The following is a 23816-nucleotide window of genomic DNA, read 5'->3' on the forward strand; positions in this document are numbered from 1 at the left end:
CCTTATAATTCTATAATTTGAATGGTAACCTCATGAAGGAAGCATTTAGATGTTTTTATAAATAGCAACCAGAACAGTTAATACAGAATTAAAATAGTTTATTTGGTCAGTCAAATAAAATCTGATCTATTTGTGAAATTACATCTGATTTAATGCAACTACACATGCTGCTATTCATACATCACAATCTTGGTACTTCTGGCTTTTCAATTTCTACAGGTGCTGTTAACCTAGCATTTACCATCCAGCTTAATTTTGTCTCCCTCCATTATCAGGACAGTCCTACCAAAAGTCATAACGTCATATGGCAGAATGCTGAACCACTGAAATGTATGTATACATTTGTAACAACATTATTAAGAATTGTTCTGTTCTAATTGTTATATGCTGAGCTAGCAGAATATTTGTGCTGGATAGTTAATGTAAAACTGTGGTTGCTGTTTAGAAAGAATATGCTCATCCCACAATCAAACCTTTATTTCCATCTGAAAGAATGAAACACTTCTACCCGAATGGCAACCAGAATACTGTCCAGTTATTCATCCAAATTTCAGTATTTAAAAAAATCAGTTACTCAGAATATTCAATTTTTATTTGAATATTTTGAAGACTAGAATGAATTCCTCAAAAAAAGGCACATCATTGTTCCAAAACATATGCATTTCAAATATGTTACTGCACAAAATAAATAAGGCAATTAGCAATGTCCAATATCTGTCCTGCCTGAGTGGATCGCATGGACTATTACATACATGCATCTTCAAGGCACACACAGCAGTAGACTTTAGAATCCTTCACGCTCTTTCTTTTTCACTGATAGTGACTCTGTCCTTGGGATTCAGTATTAGTACCTTTTAAATCCCTTAACATGGACAGCATCAACACTGCAGTGAGCAGAGTGGTGCCCTAAAGTCAGTCACCCTTTTCTGCATGTGCTAATAAGTTTGATTTTCAAAGGACAATGTGTACATTCCCCAGACACACAGACCTTCTGCGAAACATGCAGACCATCCTGTGCTACTCAGTGAGCTTTAGCAGGGACAGGACAAGCTGAAAATGGCTCTCATCTGTCGGCTGCTCTTTGAAACATATCCTTAACTGTTTGATTCCCAGAACTGGTATTTACATGTCTGAGGTTCTAAATCAACATAAAGCATCTATCATGAAATTACTTCACCAACAATGTTAAAATATCACCAACTCTTTATTTGTGTCTTCTAGAAATAGTTAAAAAGTTAGCATTATAATGTTACTAAACATAAGTCCATAAAACATTTCAGAATACTACTGGCAGGAAGCAAATTCACTAAAGAGTTAAACTGGGCATATTTTCATGCATCTTCTGCTTTGACAGATGAAAAATGTCAACTGTCCTGTTTTTATTTTCTAGCTTTTGCACTATTCATCTGGTTCATTAGTGCATATCGCTGCTGCCCCTGACAGCTGCTTGCCCTCTCTTCCCAGCAGCTGAATTTTTCAGGCTAATTTGATTCTCCTCACTGAGACGATCACTGAAATGATTGACTTGCTCCCTGACCTCAAGGGTCCGACTTTCCTCATTAGTATTCCTGGTGTGTTCAAGGTAAGGGAGCGCACTGTCTGTCTTCAGGGCTGGTGGCTGCACTCTCTCTTTTACTGTAAGCCACCAACCTACAACCTTCTAAGGAGGCAACTGCTGCTCTGTACAATGAAGGAAACATGTAAAACCTCATCTTCAGATGTCAAGGTCCGTGTAGATGAGTAACTGATTTATATTATCAATTTATGCAAATAATTTGTGACACTGAACAACAAGGCATTAATTAATACCAGGAAATTATTCTATTGCATTATGTTCCTAGACGAGACACCCATGCATTTTTTTTTTACCCTTAATAGTCTTCAGTTAAAAATTTGGTACTGCTCATTCTAGCACTAAATCAGATTGAACAATCTTGTTAAAAAAATTATTGGGTCAATTTGATGTAAACTGTGCATCAATAAAACAGAAAATGTTTCCTGAATAGCAAAATACAATGCACCTTAGAGCAGGTCATAGTAAGTATCAAGTTCTTTTATAAGGACTAACAATAACCCAATGAATGCAAAATGAACTAATGCATTTGCCATTTTGAGCTAGCAGAATATTTGTGCTGGATAGTTAATGTAAAACTGTGGTTGCTGTTTAGAAAGAAGAATATGCTCATCCCACAATAAACCTTCTGAAATCATTTGAAAGAATGAAACACTTCTACCCGAATGGCAATCAGAATACTTTCCCCCATTAGCATCTGTAGGAGCATGTGGACCCAAAATACTAACTCCACTGTGATTACAGACAACACTGACATGTAAATGCTTCACATGGGATTACAATGACTATCTCCAAAGTTGACCAGAGTCATGCCTTACATATTGGCCCAGATTGTGCAGTCAGCAGCGAAGCAATAACACTCACTGCTTACCTCGAACATGGTTGTCCACCAAGATCTAGTGATCTCTGACCCATGGATTTCACCTTTCCCAAGGTTAAATTGTATCTGGTGCTAAGTCAAGGGGATCTCAAGGCGCTCAATAACAGTGATGTCATCAAGCAGGGTGAACAGCACTGATTACCCTTCACTTTTTATAAATTTTAGTCAGCGAATCAAAGATTGGGGCCTGAATTTTACGAGCGGCGGCGTTTTGAAGTTGGGCCCCCGCTAAATTACGTTCGGAGGCTCATTAGCATTACGGCAATGCGCCACGCCCCCCACATAGGCGGAACATCCGGTGCTGTGATGAATGTTCGCTCAGCTGTGTAGCAGGTGCTGGGGCCCTATTTGAAGCGCCCCAGCACCTGCTTCCTGACAGCTCCCAAAGAAATACTTACCTCACTACTGAAGAATGGGGATGCTGTCAAGCTGGCAGCAAAGCAGAAGGTTCTGGAGAAACTCAACAGGTCAAGCAGCATCTGTGGAGAGAAGCAGAGTTAACTTTCAGGTCTGTGACCTGGTTCTCTCTCCACAGATGCTGCCAGACCTGCTGAGATTCCCCAGCACTTTCTGCTTTTCTGCCACTTACTCTGCTTTGTCCCAGTGTCCTGTGCAGTTGAGATCCTCTTCTTCCACTCAAGTGTAACACTCTATCCTGTAGGCGTGCTGCACCTAGGTGAATAATCTTAATTTTGCACATACTAGGACGTGAGACTGAATTGTATCATAAAAGGCAAATACACAACAGAAATAAAAGCATAATTTAAGAACATCTACATAGGCTTGTAATCACCTGTGAAAAGCCACAGACTAATATGCATTTGGAATCTGTATTCATTTCTCTGCTAACTGTTATGTGAAAATACATGTAACTGCAATTAAATGATCAATGTGAAAAAAAAACAGGAAAATATGTTCATATTCTAGCTGCAGTGCAAACCAGAAGTACTACACCAATAATTATGATCAGCTGCTGCAGAGGCAAAGTGTATGTGAACATGTGTCGATCAGTCATAGATGAAAAATCAGGACAACAGCCCAGATTTCCTCACTACTCCTGCATTAGTTTTCAAACATGTGCAAGAAAAGCCTGGCAGTCAGAAATTACAGCAGTTACACTGTGGAATCATCCTTGCATTTAAAAGGACCAGAGCAGAAACCGAAGATGGCAGAGGGGCATTCTGGGGTGGTCCCACGGTTCAGCGATACCTCCCTGCTCACTCTCCTCCAGGCTTTGCAGGCAAGACGTGAGGTCCTTCTCACCAGCAATGGTAAGAAGAGACCCTCCCGCCTGGCTGGAAGTGGCAGAGGAGGTAAGTAGCCGTGGGGCCAACTAGGGTCAAAGGGTCCAATGCTGGAACAGGATGAACGATCATACCCCCAGCCAGCCGGAGCCCTCCAAGCCTCGTGCGCACAGAATACAACCGCCAAAGTCATCCACAGCCAAAGGGCAATCTGATCAGCAGCCTTCCTTCAGTCAGGCTGCTAACACAGAAGTGGCACCATGAAGGAGCACCCGCAAGCGTTTCCAAAATCCACTGTGACACAAATGGGGCTGCATGGGTGATACAACACTGTGAAAAGTTCAATCTCTAAATCTTCTTCACTAATATGTGTTGCTTTCACTGTGTGAATGATGTGTGCCGATCGTGTCTCCTTCCATTACATCATTGATCTTTCAGAACTTCCCATGTATGGAAAAACATCATTGCCATGCCAGAATTATTCATGTGGGTCTCCACAGATGCAGTGACATGGACAATGGCTCAGTCGGCTGCTGCCTCTAATGGTTCAGACAAACATGTTGCAGATGCGGACTGCTGCACATCAGGTGATCATGGGTGCTGTGTGGCTTGCAGAGCTCATGATGGTCCTATGGAGCAGAGACCCTTTGTCTGATAAGTCGCTGCTGTGCATCCCTAGCTTGCTGCTCGCCCTCTGCCCTCCCTGTTGTAAGTCCTCAGCGACCTCATAGTCTGAGGAGGATTCCTGCTGACGTCTCTCCTCATCATGCCAGGCCTGCCCCCGATGGGGTGCATAGTTGTGCAGAGCACAGCAAGCAGCAAATAAAGGAGCTGCCCTTTGCAGCTTGTAGTACAGGGCATTATCCAATCTATCCAGGCAGTGGGAGAGCATTTTCAGCATGCCGATCGCCTGTTCAATGGTGGCTCTTGCAGCTCCATGGTTGGCATTGTATCTCTCCTCTGTAGTGCTGGTGGAGTCTCTCACTGGTGTCAGGAGCCGTGCCGGCAAGGGGTATCCCTTGTCTCCAAGACGCCACCATTTGAGACAGCAGCAGCAGCTGGAACTGGCGGAGCATCCAGGTGTCATAGCAGCTGCCTGAGGAGCAGGCACAGATTTGCATGAAGCGTCTCCGGTGATCACATACCAGCTGCACCTAGATTGAGAGGAATCCCCCAACGGTAACGCCTGCAGCTGGGAGCCTGGCGGAAGCCCTGATGGACACATGGGTGCAGTCTATGATCTCTTGCACCTCTGGTTATCCGGCGGTGGTGACGAAACCGATGGCCCTCTGGGCCTGGCTGTTAGGGTCTGTCCTGAAGCAATTATACTCACTGGCCCTCTGGTACAGGGCATCGGAGACCTCCCTGATGCAGCGGTGTATTGCTGACTGTGTGACCCCACATAGGTCTCCACTGGGCCCCTGAAATGATGGATAGTCATAAACATTAAGAGCTGCTGGCATGATGAGAGCCACAGGCAGAGGATGTCCACCAAAGCCCATGGGCTGCAGGTCATCGTTGAGCAGGGTACAGAGATGTGTCACCACCTCTCTCTACATCTGTACTCACCTCTGACACTGGCGCTATGATATCCGCTGGTATGTCATGCGGGACTTCTTCTTTAGTAGTGAGCTCTCCTCGGGGGCTGCTGCTCACAACCGGGGGCCACTACGTGGGCTGCAACTGCCAATTAGTTTTGCCTCTGGCGCATATGGATCCTCATGAGAAGAGGATCACACAATCTAGGATGAGCCTTACTCATCTCCATGTGATAAAATTGTATCCTTCACTTATTTGGAAGTTCCTAACAGGGCAGACATTGTTGTTGATGGGTACATCAGGTACTTTCATGGATCAACTATGTGGCATGGTGTAGCATTGCCCATCTTAGCTCACACTAAGAATGACACAGCATGACCACAAAGTTTCTACCAGCTGCATCGATTGCCCCCACCAGCCCAGAGAACCTTTACACTCCTCCCGTTTCTGGCACCCTCCCCACACATAGGGTGAGTGCCATTACTCCTTCACACACACACACAAACAAACATTGGCGCAGACCGGCCGCTGTTTACGGAGGGAGAGCACACAGTGCCTTCCTTCATGCCTGCAGAGCTGTGACCCCAGCAAAACCATCTTTCCTCCCACCTTCCTCCAACTATGCAGAGTTGAGACCCCGATAACAGCATCCCCCTCCCAACTCCCTTCAATGATGCAGAGTTGAGACCCTGATGATCCCATCCCCCCTCAACTTCATGCCTGCAGAGTTGTGCCCCCGATAATCCCAACCCCCCTCCCACCAACTATGCAGAGTTGAGACCCCGATAACAACACCACCTCCCACCACGCCTGCAGAGTTGAGACCCTGATAACAGCATCCCCCCCTCCTATTTCCCTTCAACTATGCAGAATTGAGACCCTGGTAATCCCATCCCCCCTCACTTAAACGATCACTGTCTGTGATTGCTGCCTCTTCTGCTGTCCTGCTAGCTTCTCTCATTCGTGAATGGGATTTCATGTGACAGCCGCCCATTCAGCGAAAAATGCAGAACTGAGGAGTGACGAGCGGTGGGATGCACAATCAGGCAAGGTAAGTAGTGCTCAACATACTTAAATTGGGGTTCAGCACCGAGGTCCCGCCGCCGCCAGTAAAATGGGGTGGGACATATGCAGCGTTGGGGCTTGTGGTGGGCCTCTCTCGCTAGAATATTCCGGGCCCCCCGCCACGGCCCCGATGTCGGAGGGCTGGTAAAATTCAGCCCTGGGATATACCTATTAAAAGCTGTAATATCAAACTTTAACAATTTTTAAAATGCTATGGTGTTATCATAATGGAGAAAACTGATGCAACACAAATATAAAACTAATTTTCCAGGGCCAGAGCTGTTGAGTAATAGTTATGACTTGGTGCCACGCTAAAAACCCAGTTACACCTCATTAGCAAGGTGTAACTTTTTGTGGGTTTTAACAGTGATATTACAGAGTAAGAGGGAAAGTTCTCTACAGATCAGTAATTTCTAAAGATTGCCATCTGTGGGGACTTCAACAGCACACACTGTAGAGGAGCAGGGAATCACTAACAGCAACTTCTGGATTTCCACGTTTAACTGCTAATGTGGAGGCGCCAGAAATTGCTGTCAGTTTGACAGGGTAATGATGGCGAACACTGACAGTTTTGCCATAATTACAACTGCAAAATCCAGGTTATTATCCTGTATAATATTTAAAATGTGAACAATAGAGTGCTTTGGTTCAACTACATGAATATTTGATATTTTGGGATGCTTTTAAACCACTATACCTGTGTTCAGGTCTACTTGTTTTGATTTCCAATCAGGGAAGGTATACCATATGTTCAATTCCAGTGAGGTGTGTGCCACTTATATGAACATCAATGCGAGTTGCGATCAACTAACTCAGGGCAGATCTGGGATCAAACCTTGGACATTCATGATCTGGTTTTATGTTGGCCTTCCACCACTGGCACCCATATCTTAACTATATCTCTCTGACGGCTTCAGGTTGATTTACTCAATTAGTAGTCGGAGATATACTTTCAAAATCTGATTGGAATAAAGGGAACTTAAATATGTATCTCAATCTGAAACAGAGCTGTCAATTCAAACATATATTCAAACGGACCACAGCATGTTTGTATTTGAATTAAGTGGTTTGACATCTCTCTCATATACCTTTTGCAGACATCTGTTGTGGAGGCTATTGTGCCAGATTTAATCTGGATTCCTTTCTGTTTGTGATCCTGGCTAAGTTCCATTGCAAAAGGAAGCCAATAAAATAACACATCAGACCAAAAAACTTATTTGTTGCAGTAAGGCCATGATGCAACGTCACAACTCCAAAATATCATAGCCAGTCTGTGTATGCAAGGAATGAGAGGCCCCCAAAGTTTGAGAGGACTGCTGCAAATTAAGGTAATTATGAGAGCATGACTACAATATAAAAACAGTTTTGCTCAGTGACACACCAACTTCGGTAGCAGAGCCATTGAGGGAGTTCAAAATCTTGCCCAACCCCCTCTATTAACTAAATTCTCTTAACTATAACAGAAGTCATAACTGATGAGCCAAAAGCTGAATGGTTATGTACTTCCTGGCATTATAAATAGGATTACATTTTCACACCAATATTCTGAAGTAATCATATTTACACGATTATTAGCAAACTGTAATGCTGATTACTACTGTGTTTAAGAATAAACATAATTCAACAAAACCTCTGGTATAAATTCAAAGTGTAACTTTAATATATTTTTCAAGCTATTTCTGCTTTGTCTTTTTTTTTTTGCCTTTATCAGCCTCTCTTACTGTGAGTAAAGATGATCTTGACCATGAATTCCTCCATCATTGGCCAGACAGCAATGAAGTTTTACTTGGTGATTTGTTTAAAAACAAAAGGTCTTAAAACACCCAATATAAATCTGCCAGTTTGGAGTTGAGTGCTAAATAATGAGCAAGTGGCATGTATCTTTTAATCCTAATGTTGTCAAAACAATCCTAATCACATAGTCCATAAAAATTACCAATGACACCTTCTTCACCAGAATGTTTTTGAAGTGTCTAAAATAAAGTTCATGTCAGTTATTTCGAGCTGACATTTCTGATATGGTTTTCTCCTGTTAATTCAAATTTTCTTTTCTGAATGCAAAATCTTATTTTCCAACAATCTGAATTAAGCGACTTAGTTAAAACAGCATTTATTGTTTCATGCTTGAAAAAGAAAACTACTTTTAATTCAAAGCAGCAGACTGTACACATATGGCCAGCCTAATGATCAGAATATGAGTCTGAACTATATGTACATGGGCGAAATCCCCAATCTGCTCCCATTCTCATAAGTGATGTCATTTAGCAAATCTGCAGTCTTCTGCAGCCAGAAGAGCAAGAAGACCTAGGCTATGAATTTTGAAGGGGCAACATCTGCTACTGCTTCCCTCCTTTTGCATTGTAGGAGAACAGTGACCAATCTCCGAAAACTGCATTCTTCAAAGTACGTGCACTGTTTATGTCAGTTTTTTTTAAAATTGCAGAATTAAACAGAAAATGCAGCATCCTGCCATGGAAGAGCTCTGCTGGCAGCACACCATGCAAACAGGGCAGCTCCCTCTAGGATAGGCCTAAATCTAATTTAGAACCACAGTATTAAGGATGTTTTAAAAAAATGCAAATTGCAGTATCCTTTAACCGACTTTATAAGGAGCAAAAACAGCTTGAAACATTGAAGAACTTTTCAGTATTTCACAGGTTTAGCTGCAAATACAGCATTTACCTAAAGGTTTTTTTTCCCCAAAATATACTTTATTCATAAAAATCTGTAAAAATTACATTCCCAAACAGTTTAAAACAGCATCAAGTCAAAAAATACAAACAGTGCAAAGATGATCAGTTTCCTTCTATACAATCATGAGTTGCCTCACAACCCTTCCATTTCATTGTCATGCCATATACATTTTTACATTTACAGCACACAAAATTTTCCCGATACAGTTCGAGGGGTTTCCCATGGATCCAGCCCCTCAGTTCAGCTTGGTGGGGGGACCTTACACTGTGGTCTTTCCCCATTGAGACTTTGCTGCGGCTGCCCCAAGCTGTAGTGCGTCCCTCAGCACGTAGTCGTGGACCTTGGAATGTGCCAGTCTGCAACATTCAGTGGTGGACAACTCTTTGCGCTGGAAGACCAGCAAGTTTCGGGCAGACCAAAGGGCGTCTTTCACCGAATTGATAGTCCTCCAGCAGCAGTTGATGTTTGTCTCGGTGTGCGTCCCTGGAAACAGCCCGTAGAGCACAGACTCCTGTGTTACAGAGCTGCTTGGGATGAAGCTCGACAAAAACCACTGCATCTCTTTCCACACCTGCTTTGCAAAGACACATTCCAGGAGGAGGTGGGTAACTGTCTCTTCCCCACCACAGCCACCGCGGGGGCATTGTGCGGAGGGGGCGAGACTTCGGGTGTGCATGAAGGATCTGACGGGGAGGGCCCTTCTCACTACCAGCCAAGCTACATCTTGGTGCTTGTTTGAAAGTTCTGGTGATGAGGCATTCCGCCAAATGACTGACGGTCTGCTCGGGGAACCATCCGACAGGATCCACCTTCTCCTTTTCCCGTAGGGCCTTGAGGACATTCCGTGCAGACCACTGCCTGATGGACTGGTGATCAAAGTGTTTTCCCGCAGAAACTGCTTCACGAAGGATAGGTGGTACGGCACGGCCCAACTGCATGGAGCGTTCCGTGGCAATGTGACCAGGCCCATCCTTTGCAACACCGGGGACAGATAGAACCTCAGCACGTAGTGACACCCGGAGTTTGCGTACTGCAGGTCGACACACAGCTTGATGCAGCCGCACACGAAGGTGATCATCAGGATGAGGGCGATGTTGGGTACATTTTTCCCACCCTTATCCAGAGATTTGAACCGTGTCCCTCCAGACCCGGTCCATTTTAGATCCCCAGATGAAGCGGAAAATGGCTCGGGTGACCGCCACAGCGCAGGAGTGGGGTATGGGCCAGACCTGCGCCACGTACAGCAACAACGTGAGCGCCTCGCACCTGATGACCAGGTTCTTACCCACAATGGAGAGAGATCGCTGCCCCCACATGCTCAACTTTTGTTGTACCTTGGCTACTCGCTCCTCCCAGGTTTTGGTGCACGCCCCGGCCCTTCCGAACCATATCCCCAGCACCTTCAGGTAATCTGACCTGACAGTGAAGAGGACAAAGGATCGGTCAGCCCAGTTCACAAAGAACATGGCCTCGCTCTTGCCGTGGTTAACTTTGGCTCCCGAGGCCAGTTCGAACTGGTCGCAGATGCTCATCGGTCTGCGCACGGACAGCGGATCCAAGCAGAAGACGGCGATGTCATCCATGTACAGGGAGGTTTTAACCTGAGTGCCTCCGCTGCCTGGGATTGTCACCCCTCTTATGCTCGCTTCCTTCCTAATAGACACAGCAAAGGGTTCAATACAGCAAACAAACAAGACCGGGAGAGAGGACAGCCTTGTCTGACTCCAGATTTGATCGGGAAACTTTCCGATTCCCACCCATTGATTGAGACTGCGCTACTGATGTTTGTGTAGAGCAGTTGCATCCAATTGCAGATTCCCTCCCCAAACCCAATTTTGGAAAGCACGTCCATCATGAAGGTGTGCGATATCCTGTCAAAAGCCTTCTCCTGGTCGAGGCTGACGAGGCAGGTGTCCACCCTCCTGTCCCGTATGTAGGCGATCGTATCCCTGAGTAGCGCGAGACTAACAGAGATCTTCCTGCCGGGTACAGTACAGGTCTGATCGGGGTGGATCACCAACTCCAGAGCAGACTTGACTCGACTGGCTATGACTTTGGACACAATCTTGTAATCAACATTAAGCAGTGAGATGGGCCGCCAATTTCTGATTTCTGCCCTCTCCCCCTTCCGCTTGCAAATGAGGGTGATGATGCCTTTCCTCATGGATTCTGACATGCTGCCGGCCAGGAGCATACTCTCGTATACTTCCAGCAGGTCCGGGCCGACCCAGTCCCACAGGGCCGAGTCCAACCCGACCGGTAAGCCGTCGCTTCCGCGAGTTCTACTCGTCTCGAAGGACTCAACGGCCTTTGTCAGCTCGTCCAGAGTTAGCGGCTTGTCCAGTCTCTCCCTCCTGCTGTCATCTCAGACCTCTGTGATAGATGACAGGAAGGACTGGGAGGCTCTGCTGTCTGTGGGCTTCGCGTCATACAGCCCATCATAAAAGGATTTGCTGATCCTTAGTATGTCGGACTGCAAAGACTTCACCGAGCCATCTTCTTCCTTCAGGCTGCTGATAACAGAGCTCTCTCTGTGTACCTTTTGGAAGAAGTAACGTGAGCACGTCTCATCCTGCTCGATGGAGCGGACTCTGGACCGGAAGATGATCTTGGAGGCCTCCTTGGCAAAGAGCGAGGCCTGCTGGCTCTTCACCTCTTTGAGGTCCTCCTTGACCTCGACCCCCATTGACTGCAACCGGTGCAGATTTTGCATACTTTTCTGGAGTCGGGACATTTCCCTCTGTCTCTCTCTCGCTCTCTGAACACATTTGTGGATGAAGAACCTCTTGATGTTCTCCTTAATCGCTTCCCACCAGTGAACTGGAGACTCAAAGAGGGGTTTCACGGTCCTCCAACCTTAGTAATCCCTTTTGAGTTCCTCAACGTTCTCTGGGGTCAGCAGTGTAGCATTGAGCTTCCACATTCCTCTGCCAACCCGCTGGTCGTCCTGTAAGTGACAGTCGGCCAATAAGAGGCAGTGGTCGGAGAAGAACACCGGCTTGACGTCGGCGGATCCGACCGTGACGGGACGGGACACAAACAGGAAGTCAATCCTGGAACGGGCAGACCCGTCCGATCTTGACCATGTGTATCTGCGCTGCGTTCCGTCTGCAGGTTTGCTAAAGACGTCGTGCAGTTTGGCATCTTTAACTGTTTCTATTAGGAATCTGGACGTAGCATCCAGTTTGCTGTTGTCACTGCCAGATCGTTCAGCCGCATCGATGATGCAGTTGAAGTCACCGCCTAGGATGACCGGCCTGGACGTCGCCAGCAGCAGTGGGAGCTGCTGGAAGACGGTCAGCCGCTCGCTGCGTTGTAACGGGACATACACGTTGATCAACCAGAGCGGAGATTTGTTGTACATTACGTCTGCTACAAGGCGGCAACCGCCCACCACCTCCTTAACTTCGGAGATGGTGAAGTTACCTCCCCGCAGCAGAATACCCAGGCCGGAGGAACGGTAATCATTACCCCCCGACCAGATCGATGGCCCGTGGGACCACCATCGCGACCACTGCCTGTAGGTGCTGAGGTGTGGTATTCCACACTCCTGCAGAAACAGTAGGTCGGCTTTGACCTTGGCGAGGTAATCCAGGGTTGAAACACATCGCGTAGTAGATTTAATGCTACGCACATTGATGGAAGCAATCTTTACACCCATTTTTTTTTTATATAAAAGAGTTAGTTGTTGCTTTCCATACCATTTGTCCTTGCTAGTCCCAGTCCTTCGGGATGTTCCTGCATACCCATCGTGTGCGCAAGCTGTTTCACAATAGTTGGGCTCAGAAACCCCTCCTGGTTTTTCATGCAGGGGTTGTTCCGCTGGGGTGACATCAGGGGGGTGGGGGGGGGGTCTTGTAGGCAGCAAAGATTGGGTTATCCTCTGCTGCTTCCATTTGTTCCTCCTCGAAAACATCACTGCTCCCGGCCTCCCGGAGCTGAGGTGCGACAGACGTGTCTTTGCTCTCGGTGTCCCGGAGCTGAGATACGTTGGCCATGTCGTTACGTGTGGCTCTTTGGGGTTGGGGCACGCCGGGCCCATCACAGCTTCCAGTGCCCGGGGGCTGGGATGCTTTATCTTCCATCTCCTTGGAGTTCTGCTGCCTCTTTTGAAGGGGCTGTCATTCCAGCATTCCCCTGTCCAGTGAAGAGGAGCTGTTGCAGCCTAATTCAGAAGGTAGCCTCCTCTTGCCACTGGTTTGGGTGGTGGCCTGTTCTGCTTTTGGATGTTTTTTCTTTGTGGTTTTCCTCTGGACCACTTGTCACTGACCTGTTTGTCCATCTGCTGCCTCCTCCTCCATTGATTCTGTCTGTGGAGGAGGGGTTTCCAGGCGCTACCTAAAGGTAGAGTTACACAATCTACCCAGAGACAGCTAAGTAAATGAGTTTTGAAAACATAAACATTAAGGTAATCTCATTCAAATCACATTACTAATATTGTACCTTATTTGTTTGTGTTTAACGTAACTTTATATAAAAAGGGAATCATCACTACAACACCAAAATAAATAATTCTTGTAAAGTCAAGTTCATGCTGAATGCCATCTGTTTGATTATTACAACCTTCCTTTAGGATTATAAAATCAATACAAAAAACTTATTTGAAAATGTCCTTCTGCATGAGCTGAAAAGAGCTATCTCCTTAACGAGTTAAATTGCACTTTTTATTGGTTATTCCCCACATAAAAGTGTTGCTCTTTAAAATTTTACTCTAGCAGTCACTGACAGGTTTTGCCCTTCCTTATAAGGTACAGTATAAAGACTAACTTTTTTTTCATAATTTGGCATGGGTGAAAATCAGAACTATTGAAACACCATTATTTCAATATGTAAGTGGTCTGGTTGGTATAGATCTTCAGCTATGCCAGAAGCATACATATGAAAAACAAATATAATTACATTGACTTACACTTTAGAAATGGTGCCGTAGTATTCAAAGAGTAAAAGACAATATTATTGGAATAAGTGAACTGTGTCAATGTTAGCAGTTAAAGTTCAATTTATCTTTAAATGTTGCCACCAAAAATATTCATTTTGGCAAGCAGCACTGTTGATTTCACTTTAGCTCCTCTTTATATTTAAGGACATCAGATGTAGCAAATACATATTAAGTACAGAAGTCATTTTTCAGTTTTTTACAATACAATTAGAATGAAAAGACAGTATAAAAGCATCCTGAAAGATACCCTTTTATAGTTTATGACTAAGAGACTAGAGTAGGTCATCGACACGAGCTAGAGAGACTGCAACACAGATAGTGATTGTGAAGACTCTACAAAATAAGATTGGAAAGGCAATGTTTTGGCTGTTGGATTAACTTCCCTACATATCATTGCAATTACCCCTACTTTGAATACTAGTAAATGACTAAGTGAAAGATTAGCACTCTCAATTAGGAGAACTATGGTGATGACTACACAATATTTCGATGTCATGTTAAACATACTTTCTCAGAAATGACTGGAAAAGTTGTGTTAAGGAAGCATTCATCAAGCAATACTCTAAAATCTCTCGGCATAGTTTGGATGAGTTCTAGCACAATTTGGTCAACAAACACAGATCACACCAGGATGGCAGTGAGTTCAATCTCAGATGGAAAAGATTAGAAAAAGATATTCTATTGGAAACTTTGATCGACATTTTTTTTTAAATGTGGGTATCGCTGGCTAAGCATCCAGGTTGCCCTAAGGTGGCGATAGACCTTGAACCATTGCAGCCTGTATGGTATTCTTTACTGTAGTTTGATAGAACTGAGGGCTTGCTAGACCACTTCAGAGGGCAGCTAAAAGTTATATACATGTCAGTCTGGGTAAAACCATCAGGTTCCCATTCCTCGATGATATTAGTGAACCAGTTTATACAACCTTTTTTTTTAAACGGATATCTTTTTATTTGAAGATTTTTTTTAAACAGAGTTCAAATTTTCAAACAGTTATGGTGGAATTTGACACTGATCAGTCGGTCCTCTGGATTACTGATCCAGGAAGGTAACCACACTACCATACCTATGTTTTGGATAGAAGGTCTACAACATTTGCATGTTGATTGGAAATACATTTTTTGCCCATAACTTTAGTATAACACATTACTTTCATTACATACTGTTACTCACTCTCAGTTTCCTGAAATCAGGAATAATAATGGAAAAATGGCAAAGTATACATTTAATTATGAAAGTTATAATATTAATATTGGCTTTCTAACCAAATGGTGTGCTCTGAAAACTATTTTAACAGGAATCATCTAAATAGACAGGATTCAGACGCCATAATTCACTCAGGTCCTTTGCACCTTCTTGGCAAATATTCTAGAATAAACTGAAGTCAGTTACATATCTTTCCTCCAAGCTGTTCAATACAATAAAATATTCTGAACAACACACGAGAGACCACTTTATGTCCATGAGGTCTTCATGTTTGTCAGATTTGATGAATTAGTGAACAAGCCATGTGCCCCTAGCAGAAAAATTAACATACATTTCTTTGGGTGGGAAACTTGGAAAATTCCTTGTACTGTTAGCCTTTATGTCAACTCTGCAGTCTAGTTTGTTTTTCAGCCATACTACTTTCCAAGATTCCTGGTGCACCAGGTATATCCATCAGGCTGTAACTTAGGTTTGGACTATTAAAGCTGTCAATTTGGTAAGGGAAGAGAACAATCACACTCAACTTCTACTTCCCATCAAATCCTAGTCCTACGAAAAATACAACCTTGAAATTCATGATGTTGTCTTTCATCCTTGCTGTATCTTGCTTGTGTACCCCTGCTCCTGCTCTTTCTGCAGTTCTTAATCTGTTTCTTGCCATCATTCCAGTCCAGTCTTACCACTCACCCACACAAGTCTTCCTCAAATTTGTTCCCTGGTCATGCTCGTTTCCTTCACAGACTCTATTCAAGTTTCAAAACTAAAACAGTATATATACTGCTTTAAAACAGTTGTTGCTCAGCATAAGCTCCTTTGTATCCAGGCCAATTTCACAATACAAAAAAACAAATAAAAGCAGGTTCAACAGGCTCTTAAGTTACAGACCTAACTGTGACAGAATGGGAAACTTGACATATTCCAAATCATAATAAAGTGTCTTAAATTTTTAATATCCTTTTATGAAATCTGTCTGGTCACTACAAATTTGTTTCATAGCAGGCAATGTTTGTTTAGGTTGGGGTAAAATCCACATTCCTGTGTGGGTGGTAATGACCATAGTGGCCTAGCTGATCAGAGATGCCTCATTTTTGTATGACAATACATTTAGATTGAAAAGCAGAAACCACTAAATATAGATGCTTACTTTGTCCTGAAAGCAATCAATTTGAGGGAAATGGCTTGGTAATGCATGAAATTGGATAATTACAACAGCACTTATAGCATGGCACAGACCATAGTTCTTCACTATGCAGGATATGGAATGAAATTCAGATACCTAAGATAGCTGGCATAGAAAGGCAGAGTTTTGTCTGGTAGTGGGTGGTCCACAAGATGTCTCAGTGGGAAGGACTGATGGACAGTTCTAGGCCTAGGCAGATGTTCAGTTCCAAGGTCACCGAAAGAGAGGTTGGGGATTTGTAGTGGTTAAATTAAACCTCATGTCTAAGTTTTGTGTTATGGATGCTTCTCCAGGTTTAGCATTATCAATTCACTTAACCACGCCAAAAAACTTTTTTTTTTGAATACCTAAGGAGGTGCAATAGCAATTTATAATTAAGCGCAGTCTCCTGCATTGATTTTTTTTGAATGAAGGTTTGCTTTTTTCTGAGAATAAATGTGGTTTGTAGTTTAGAGCCCAAGTCATATGGCCTAAGAGAGCACTTATTTTTCTGCTATCTGAACAGCAGAACACAAGAGAACTTGTGTCAGTTCTGCAAGCTAATTACATTTAAATGGCTTTCCATTCAATATGAGCAACACTACAATACCATCCATTGTGTGGATAAAGTCACATTTCAATTTGTTTGGAGCATGGGATCACTTACGGATGTGGTCTTTGGCAAGATCATGGGAGAAATATCTGGTGAAGTCTGAAAAATGTAATCGTTCTGTGGTATATTCTTTGGCAAAATGATTCCTGTTGTGCATTCTACTTTTAACTTGGCTTGCATCAGCTTATTTTCACTTAATGAACTCAGTATATTTTTCCCTCAGTAAATGACAAACATATAATAATGTACCACTGCTGTAAGCTTTCAGAGTGCATTACTTAAGGGAACTTCATTTATTCATCTTATTACTTAGATAGAATGGTTTGAAAAGGGGAAATTGGGGATGTGATTCTACCATCTCTGAGGTCTGGACCGGAACTGTGACCAGACTGATGGGCTAAATGTTGATTCTCGCTACCACGTGTAAAAAAAAATTCTCATAGACGTACTCAGCACGCGCTGAACCCACTTCTGATCAGCAAAGTGTCTAAAGCAGAGAACTCACCACAACTAGAACAATTAACAATATTATAGATGGCTTTTGATGATTAGTGCAAGTACCAGAAATTGAGAATAATCATTCAAAAGCATTGTTTGAATACAATGGAGACATGAAAAGCAAATTGCCTAGAAGCACACTGACTTCTTTCACCTTGAAAAGCATAAGAAATTCAAGACTTTTCTACACAGCATCGTATTAGGCATTGCAGTCATCAATATTTTCGTCAACAATTTGCATTATAGGGAACCAAAGAAATGGCAGCAATTAATATCTGTTCAAAAGATGATACCATTAGGACATTCATACACAGATCATTTCATAAGGAGAGTCATTAATAACATTAAAATGAAAGAAAAATTACCAATCATCTTATTGTCTTCTCAAAGTTACTGTTCCATCTCAGAACAAATCCTATCAACACATTCGGGTGTTCATACTTCATAGGCTTACCTCGTATAGCAGACAACCTAGTGACCAGATGTCAGATTTGAAATTGTATCCATTTTCATGTATTCTTTCTGGGGACATGTAGTATGGGGTACCCACTTTAAATAGAAATAAAATAAGTTATAACTGGCACACGACAAAATATAATGTTAAAAAAGATGACTTCTCAAAGTTTGGTGTTTCATTTATGTATTTTCTATGTACGTGATCTACATTACTTCCATGACCCAAGCATATACATATTCACATGCAACTGAAATATAGTTTTAATTAAACATTTGAGTCTTCTGTTAATCTGATCTGACAAGTTTCCAACTATACCCTTTTGGTCACCACTCCAAACATCATGCTTCAAAAAAAATGTAAAACAGAACTCAAACCATATGTTTCAGTAGTGCAATCCATAGGATGTCAGTTATGATATAACATGATACATTTAGTGACATATTTAAACTAGTGTTCAAGCCCATTTGAAAGAAACCATGCATAGCTTCAATATTTCAGATAACGTGATTTCCACAGCATTTTTTCTATTTTAAACGTATAAACCTTCTTCTCCCCATTAAACATATTTGCTTTGAAAGATTTAGCTTCACAAAATAGAATTTCCAGCACTTTTGGCATTTGTGAAAAAGCAGTAATTTATGTTACTGAAGAATTGATAGATTAAAAATAACAAAATATTTAACAGTGAAATGAATTTATTAGCCCAGGGGAAAAATAAGTTTCTCATTGCCTTGTTTCCAAAATGTAATCGTCTTAAAAAAGTTTCACAAAGTCTGATATCAATATTCATTCCTCATTCTCAATTCTAGATATTTTAAATTTGGCTGCATAACAAATCAACAAAGTAGCTCTCGATAACCAATAATTCAATCAAGTGCGCACTAAACCAATCACTAAATCAAGTATGATCATCATCATATTAAAATATATATATTCAGTAAAATCCTTGCTACATGCAACAGTTCAAGATCAGTAATCATGATAAATGAGATATAGGCGAAACAAACTTCACATTACATCCTTAGACTGTAGTACTACATCAATAAAATGGGAACAATCATATTTAGATTGTGAACAGATTTCTTTAACAATTAAAAGATTGGAGGGTGGAATTGATTTTTGTATAAACTGTACAACAATTTATACAGTCTTCACTACCATAAATCAAGAGTTTAGCTCAACCAAGTAAATAATGTTTCGCTCTTATAGTTCTGAGCATTACTGATGCCACTGTTAAGTTAAATATTTGTAACCAAGTTTACTTCACCGGTATGGCTTCCAGAATTCCATTAACAATGTAAATGAAAGTTTGTTTCCCAACACTGCTGCTAATTCATCACCTGTTCAGAAATCACTGGGAGCTATTTAGTTTTTTTCTGCACAGAGTACAAACTTAATCTCCCTCTGCCCTATCAAACTCCTTCCCCTTTGTTCTCTCCCCTACTCCCCTCCCTTCACTTGCTTAAAACCTAATTCTTTTCCAACCTTTGCCAGTTCTGATGCAAGGTCATAGACCTGAAACATTAACTTTGCGTCTCTCTCCACAGATGCCGCCAGACCTGCTGAGTATTCCCAGCGTTTTTTGTTTTATTACAAACTTAACCCTACCCAGTTGCACTATTTTAAAGAAAAGTCTTCCACAGGTCTATCCCTGCAGCTATACACAGCACCAACCAGTATAGCAAATGGGTAGTTTCTGTGACTCAAATGCAGTGCTGGCTTGATTTAAAAGTTATGCACTTCAGCCTGTTTCAAATCATAATAATTTGGAGGGACCAAAAACAGTAAAGTTTAAGTCGAAGATAAAGGTACAAAGCCACATTTAAGCAATTATTACGCATAAAGATGAATTTAGACCATTTGAGCTGCAAAGGGTCAACAATAATCACCTTCTGTCACCATAAAATATGATACTAATAATTGGCAGTGAACAACATGCAAGCTTGTGATGTGGAGAATCCACAGGAGAATCTGCAGGGGGCAGGGAAAACATTTCAGCATGCAGCTTCCCAGCTTATTGAAAGTCAAAGTAATTCCAACAAGTAGCTTCAGAAAGCTATTGATAGTCAAGCTGATCTGCTGCAAATCTGAAAATTGAATCATAGGAAGCATGCATTTGCCAGCAATTCAAGATTGAAGTATAATTTTAGTACTCAAGCAAATGTTGTATTTAGATTCTGCCCAAAATCAAATAAAGTAGTACCTATGACAAAGATAATATCCAAATATTAAAAACAGTACCGTTATCTGGAGATAAAATGATCTTTCATTGTGAAGTTGTAGAGATATTTAAATAGTTATGTCAGATTCTCCCATCCTCTGATAAATTTGCCATCAGAATGTCCACAACTGAAAAATTTGACACCTAACTCCCTTCTGGGATTGCACTTCTGTTTTTCCAGATTCTAACAAAAACCCCTCAAAAATAGGGAGTGGTTAAACACTCCAGGACAGGTCAACAACACACTTTGAAAATGACAGCACATCACATAAAACTAACCACAAAGGACAACTTTTCAGACCTGTGAGTAAACTAATAGTTCACAAACTTGTTCGTGTATTGACTGTAGGATATGATTTCTCCCTGCGATTTCCCAAGTAGTGAATTTCAATTTAAAAAGGGCTATTTAAGGAGAAGGAAACCAGAGATCAAGTATTCAGCTTGCAACACTAACAAGTGGTTTCTTTAACCGCAGAAGCCCAGGAACATTTGTGGTGTTCGAAGAGGTGGCAAGTTTGATGATGTGTAATATATAATTAGGGAAGCCAGGAAACAAAGAAAATATGTAAACATTGTGTAATTTAACAGCTCTTCCACAATGGCAAATTAAGTTAAGGAGTAAAAAGTGTGATAATGCAATAGTTATAGGGGATTCAATTGTAAGGGGAATAGATAGGTGTTTCTGTGGCTGCAAAAGAGACTCCAGGATGGTATGTTGCCTCCCTGGTGCTAGGGTCAAGGATGGTTTAGAGCGGTTACAGGACATTCTGAAGGGGGTGAACAGCCAGTGGTCATAGTACACATTGATACAAACGACATAGGTTAAAAAAAAAGGATGAGGTCATAAAAGCAGAATATAGGGAGCTAGGAAGTAAGTTGAAAAGTAGGAGCTCAAAAGGTAGTGATCTCAGGATTACTACCAATGCCACGTGCTAGTCAGAATAGAAATAGCAGGATATATCCGATGAATACGTGGCTGAAGAGATGGTATGAGTGGGAGGGTTTAGATTCCTGAGACATTGGGACCAGTTCTGGAGGAGGTGGGACCAGTGCAAACTGGACGGGTTACACCTGGGCAGGACCGCGACTGATGTCCTCGGGAGAGTGTTTGCTAGCGTGATTGGGGAGGGTTTAAACTAAAATGGCAGGGGGATGGGAACCTTTGCAAGGAGTCAGAGGAAGGGGGGATCAAAGCCAAGAACAAAAGACAGTAAGGGAAAGTGATAGGCAGAGAAATCAAGGGCCAGAATCAAACAGGGCCACAGTGAGAAATAGTGGGAAGGGGACAAGTAATGTTAAAAAGACAAGCTTTAAGGCTTTGTGCCTTAACGCGCGGAACATTCGCAATAAAGTGGATGAATTAATCGCGCAAATAGATGTAAAAGGGTATGATATAGTCCGGATTACAGAGACTAGGTGACCAGGGATGGGAAATAAACATCCTGGGGTATTCAGTATTTAGGAAGGACAGACCAAAAGCAAAAGGCAGTGGAGTTGCATTGCTGGTTAAAGATGAAATCAATGCAATAATGAGGAAAGATATTAGCTCTGACAATGTGGAATCTGTATGGGTAGAGCTGAGAAACACTAAGGGGCAAAAAACGTTAGTGGGGTTGTATATAGACCCCCAAACTGTCGTGGTGATGTTGGGAATGGCATTAAACAGGAAATTAAGAGACGCATGCGATAAAGGAACATCTGCAATTATGGGTGATTTTAATCTGCATATAGATTGGGCAAATCAAATTAGACACAATACCGTAGAGGAGGAATTCTTAGAGTGGATACGGGATGGTTTTCTGGACCAATTCGTTGAGGAACCAACTAGAGAACAGGCCATCCTAGACTGAGTATTGTGCAATGAGAGGAATAATTGACAATCTAGTGGTGCGAGATCCCTTGGGGATAAGCGACCATATGACAGAATTCTCCAGCAAGAGGGAGAGTGACGTAGTTGCTTCTGAGACTAGGGTCCTGAATCTTAGTAAAGGAAACTATGAAGGTATGAGGCGTGAGTTGGCTATTGCAGATTGGGAAACATTACTTAAAGGGATGACGGTAGATTGGAAATGGCAAACATTTAAAGAGCGCATGGATGAACTGCAACAATTGTTTATCCCTGTCTGGCGCAAAAGTAAAACAGGAAAGGTAGCCAAACCATGGCTTACATGGGAAATTAGAGATAGCATTAGATCCAAGGAAGAGGCATATAAATTTGCCAGAAAAAAACAACAGACCTGAGGATTGGGAGCAGTTTAGAATTTAGCAAAAGAGGACCAAGGGATTGATTAAGAAGCGGAAAATAGAGTACGAGAGCAAGCTTGCGGAGAACATAAAAACTGACTGTAAAAGTTTCTATAGGTATGTGAAGAGAAAAAGATTGAAGACAAATGTAGGTCCCTTACAGTCAGAAACAGGGGAATTTATTATGGGGAACAAAGAAATGGCTGACCAACTAAATGCATATTTTGGTTCTGTCTTCACAAAGGAGGACACAAATATCATACCAGAAATGTTGGGGAACACAGGGCAAAGTGAGAGAGAAGAACTGAAGGAATCAGTATTAGTAGAGAAATGGTGTTGGGGAAATTGATGGGATTGAAGGCCGGTAAATCCCCAGGGCCTTATGGTATGCATCCCAGAGTACTTAAGGAAGTGGCCCTAGAAATAGTGAATGCATTGGTGGTCATCTTCCAAGATTCTACAGACTCTGGAACAGTTCCTACAGATTGGAGGGTAGCTAATGTAGCCCCACTATTGAAAAAGGGAGGTAGAGAGAAAACAGGGAATTATAGGCCAGTTAGCCTGACGTCGGTAGTGGGGAAAATTCTAGAGTCCATTATCAAAGATTTTATAGCAGAGCACTTGGAGAACAGTGGTAGAATCGGGCAGAGTCAGCATGGATTTACGAAAGGGAAATCATGCTTGACAAATCTATGAGAATTCTTCGAGGATGCAACTAGTAGAGTTGATGAGGGGGAGCCACTAGATGTGGTTTATTTGGACTTTCAGAAGGCTTTCAACAAAGTAACACATAAGAGATTTGCATGTAAAATTAAAGCACGTGATTGGGGGTAGTGTATTGCGATGGATAGAAAACTGGTTGGCAGACAGGAAACAAAGAGTAGGGATAAATGGGTCTTTTTCCAAATGGCAGACAGTGACTAGTGGGGTACCGCGGCGATCGGTGTTAGGACCCCAGCTATTCACAATATATATTAATGATTTAGATGAGGGAACTAAACGTAATATTTCCAAATTTGCAGATGACACAGAACTGGGTGGGAGGGTGAGTTGTGAGGAGGATGCAAAGTGGCTTCAGGGTTATTTGGACAAGTTGAGTGAGTGGGCTAATGCATGGCAGATGCCGTATAATGTAGATAAATGTGAGGCTATCCACTTTGGCAGCAAAAACAGGAAGGCAGATTATTATCTGAATGGCTATAAACTGAGAGAGGGGAATGTGCAGCGAGACCTGGGTGTTCTCGTACATCAGTCGCTGAAGGTAAGCATGCAGGTGGTAAAAAGGCAAATGGTATGTTGGCCTTCATAGCGAGAGGATTCGAGTACAGGAGCAGGGATGTCTTGCTGCAATTATACAGGGCCTCGGTGAGGCCACACCTGGAATATTGTACAGAGTTTCGGTCTCCTTATCTGGCGAAGGATGTTCTCGCTATAGAGGGAGTGCAGCGAAGGTTTACCAGACTGATTCCTGGGATGGCGGGTCT

General features: G+C 42.5%; 1 protein-coding gene across 2 annotated transcripts in view; it reads right to left on the minus strand.

Moving 5' to 3' along the window:
- nek7 (NIMA-related kinase 7) overlaps positions 1 to 23816 on the minus strand; it is a 342924-nt gene that overhangs the window by 17826 nt on the left and 301282 nt on the right. For both annotated transcript variants that reach the window (XM_068037696.1, XM_068037695.1), the window contains exon 8: positions 17865 to 17959. In XM_068037696.1, the coding sequence (XP_067893797.1) occupies positions 17865 to 17959 (95 nt within the window). The remainder of the gene's footprint in view (positions 1 to 17864; positions 17960 to 23816) is intronic.

This window comes from Heterodontus francisci, chromosome 8, assembly GCF_036365525.1.
Source record: "Heterodontus francisci isolate sHetFra1 chromosome 8, sHetFra1.hap1, whole genome shotgun sequence".
Classification (NCBI taxonomy): Eukaryota; Metazoa; Chordata; class Chondrichthyes; order Heterodontiformes; family Heterodontidae; genus Heterodontus; species Heterodontus francisci.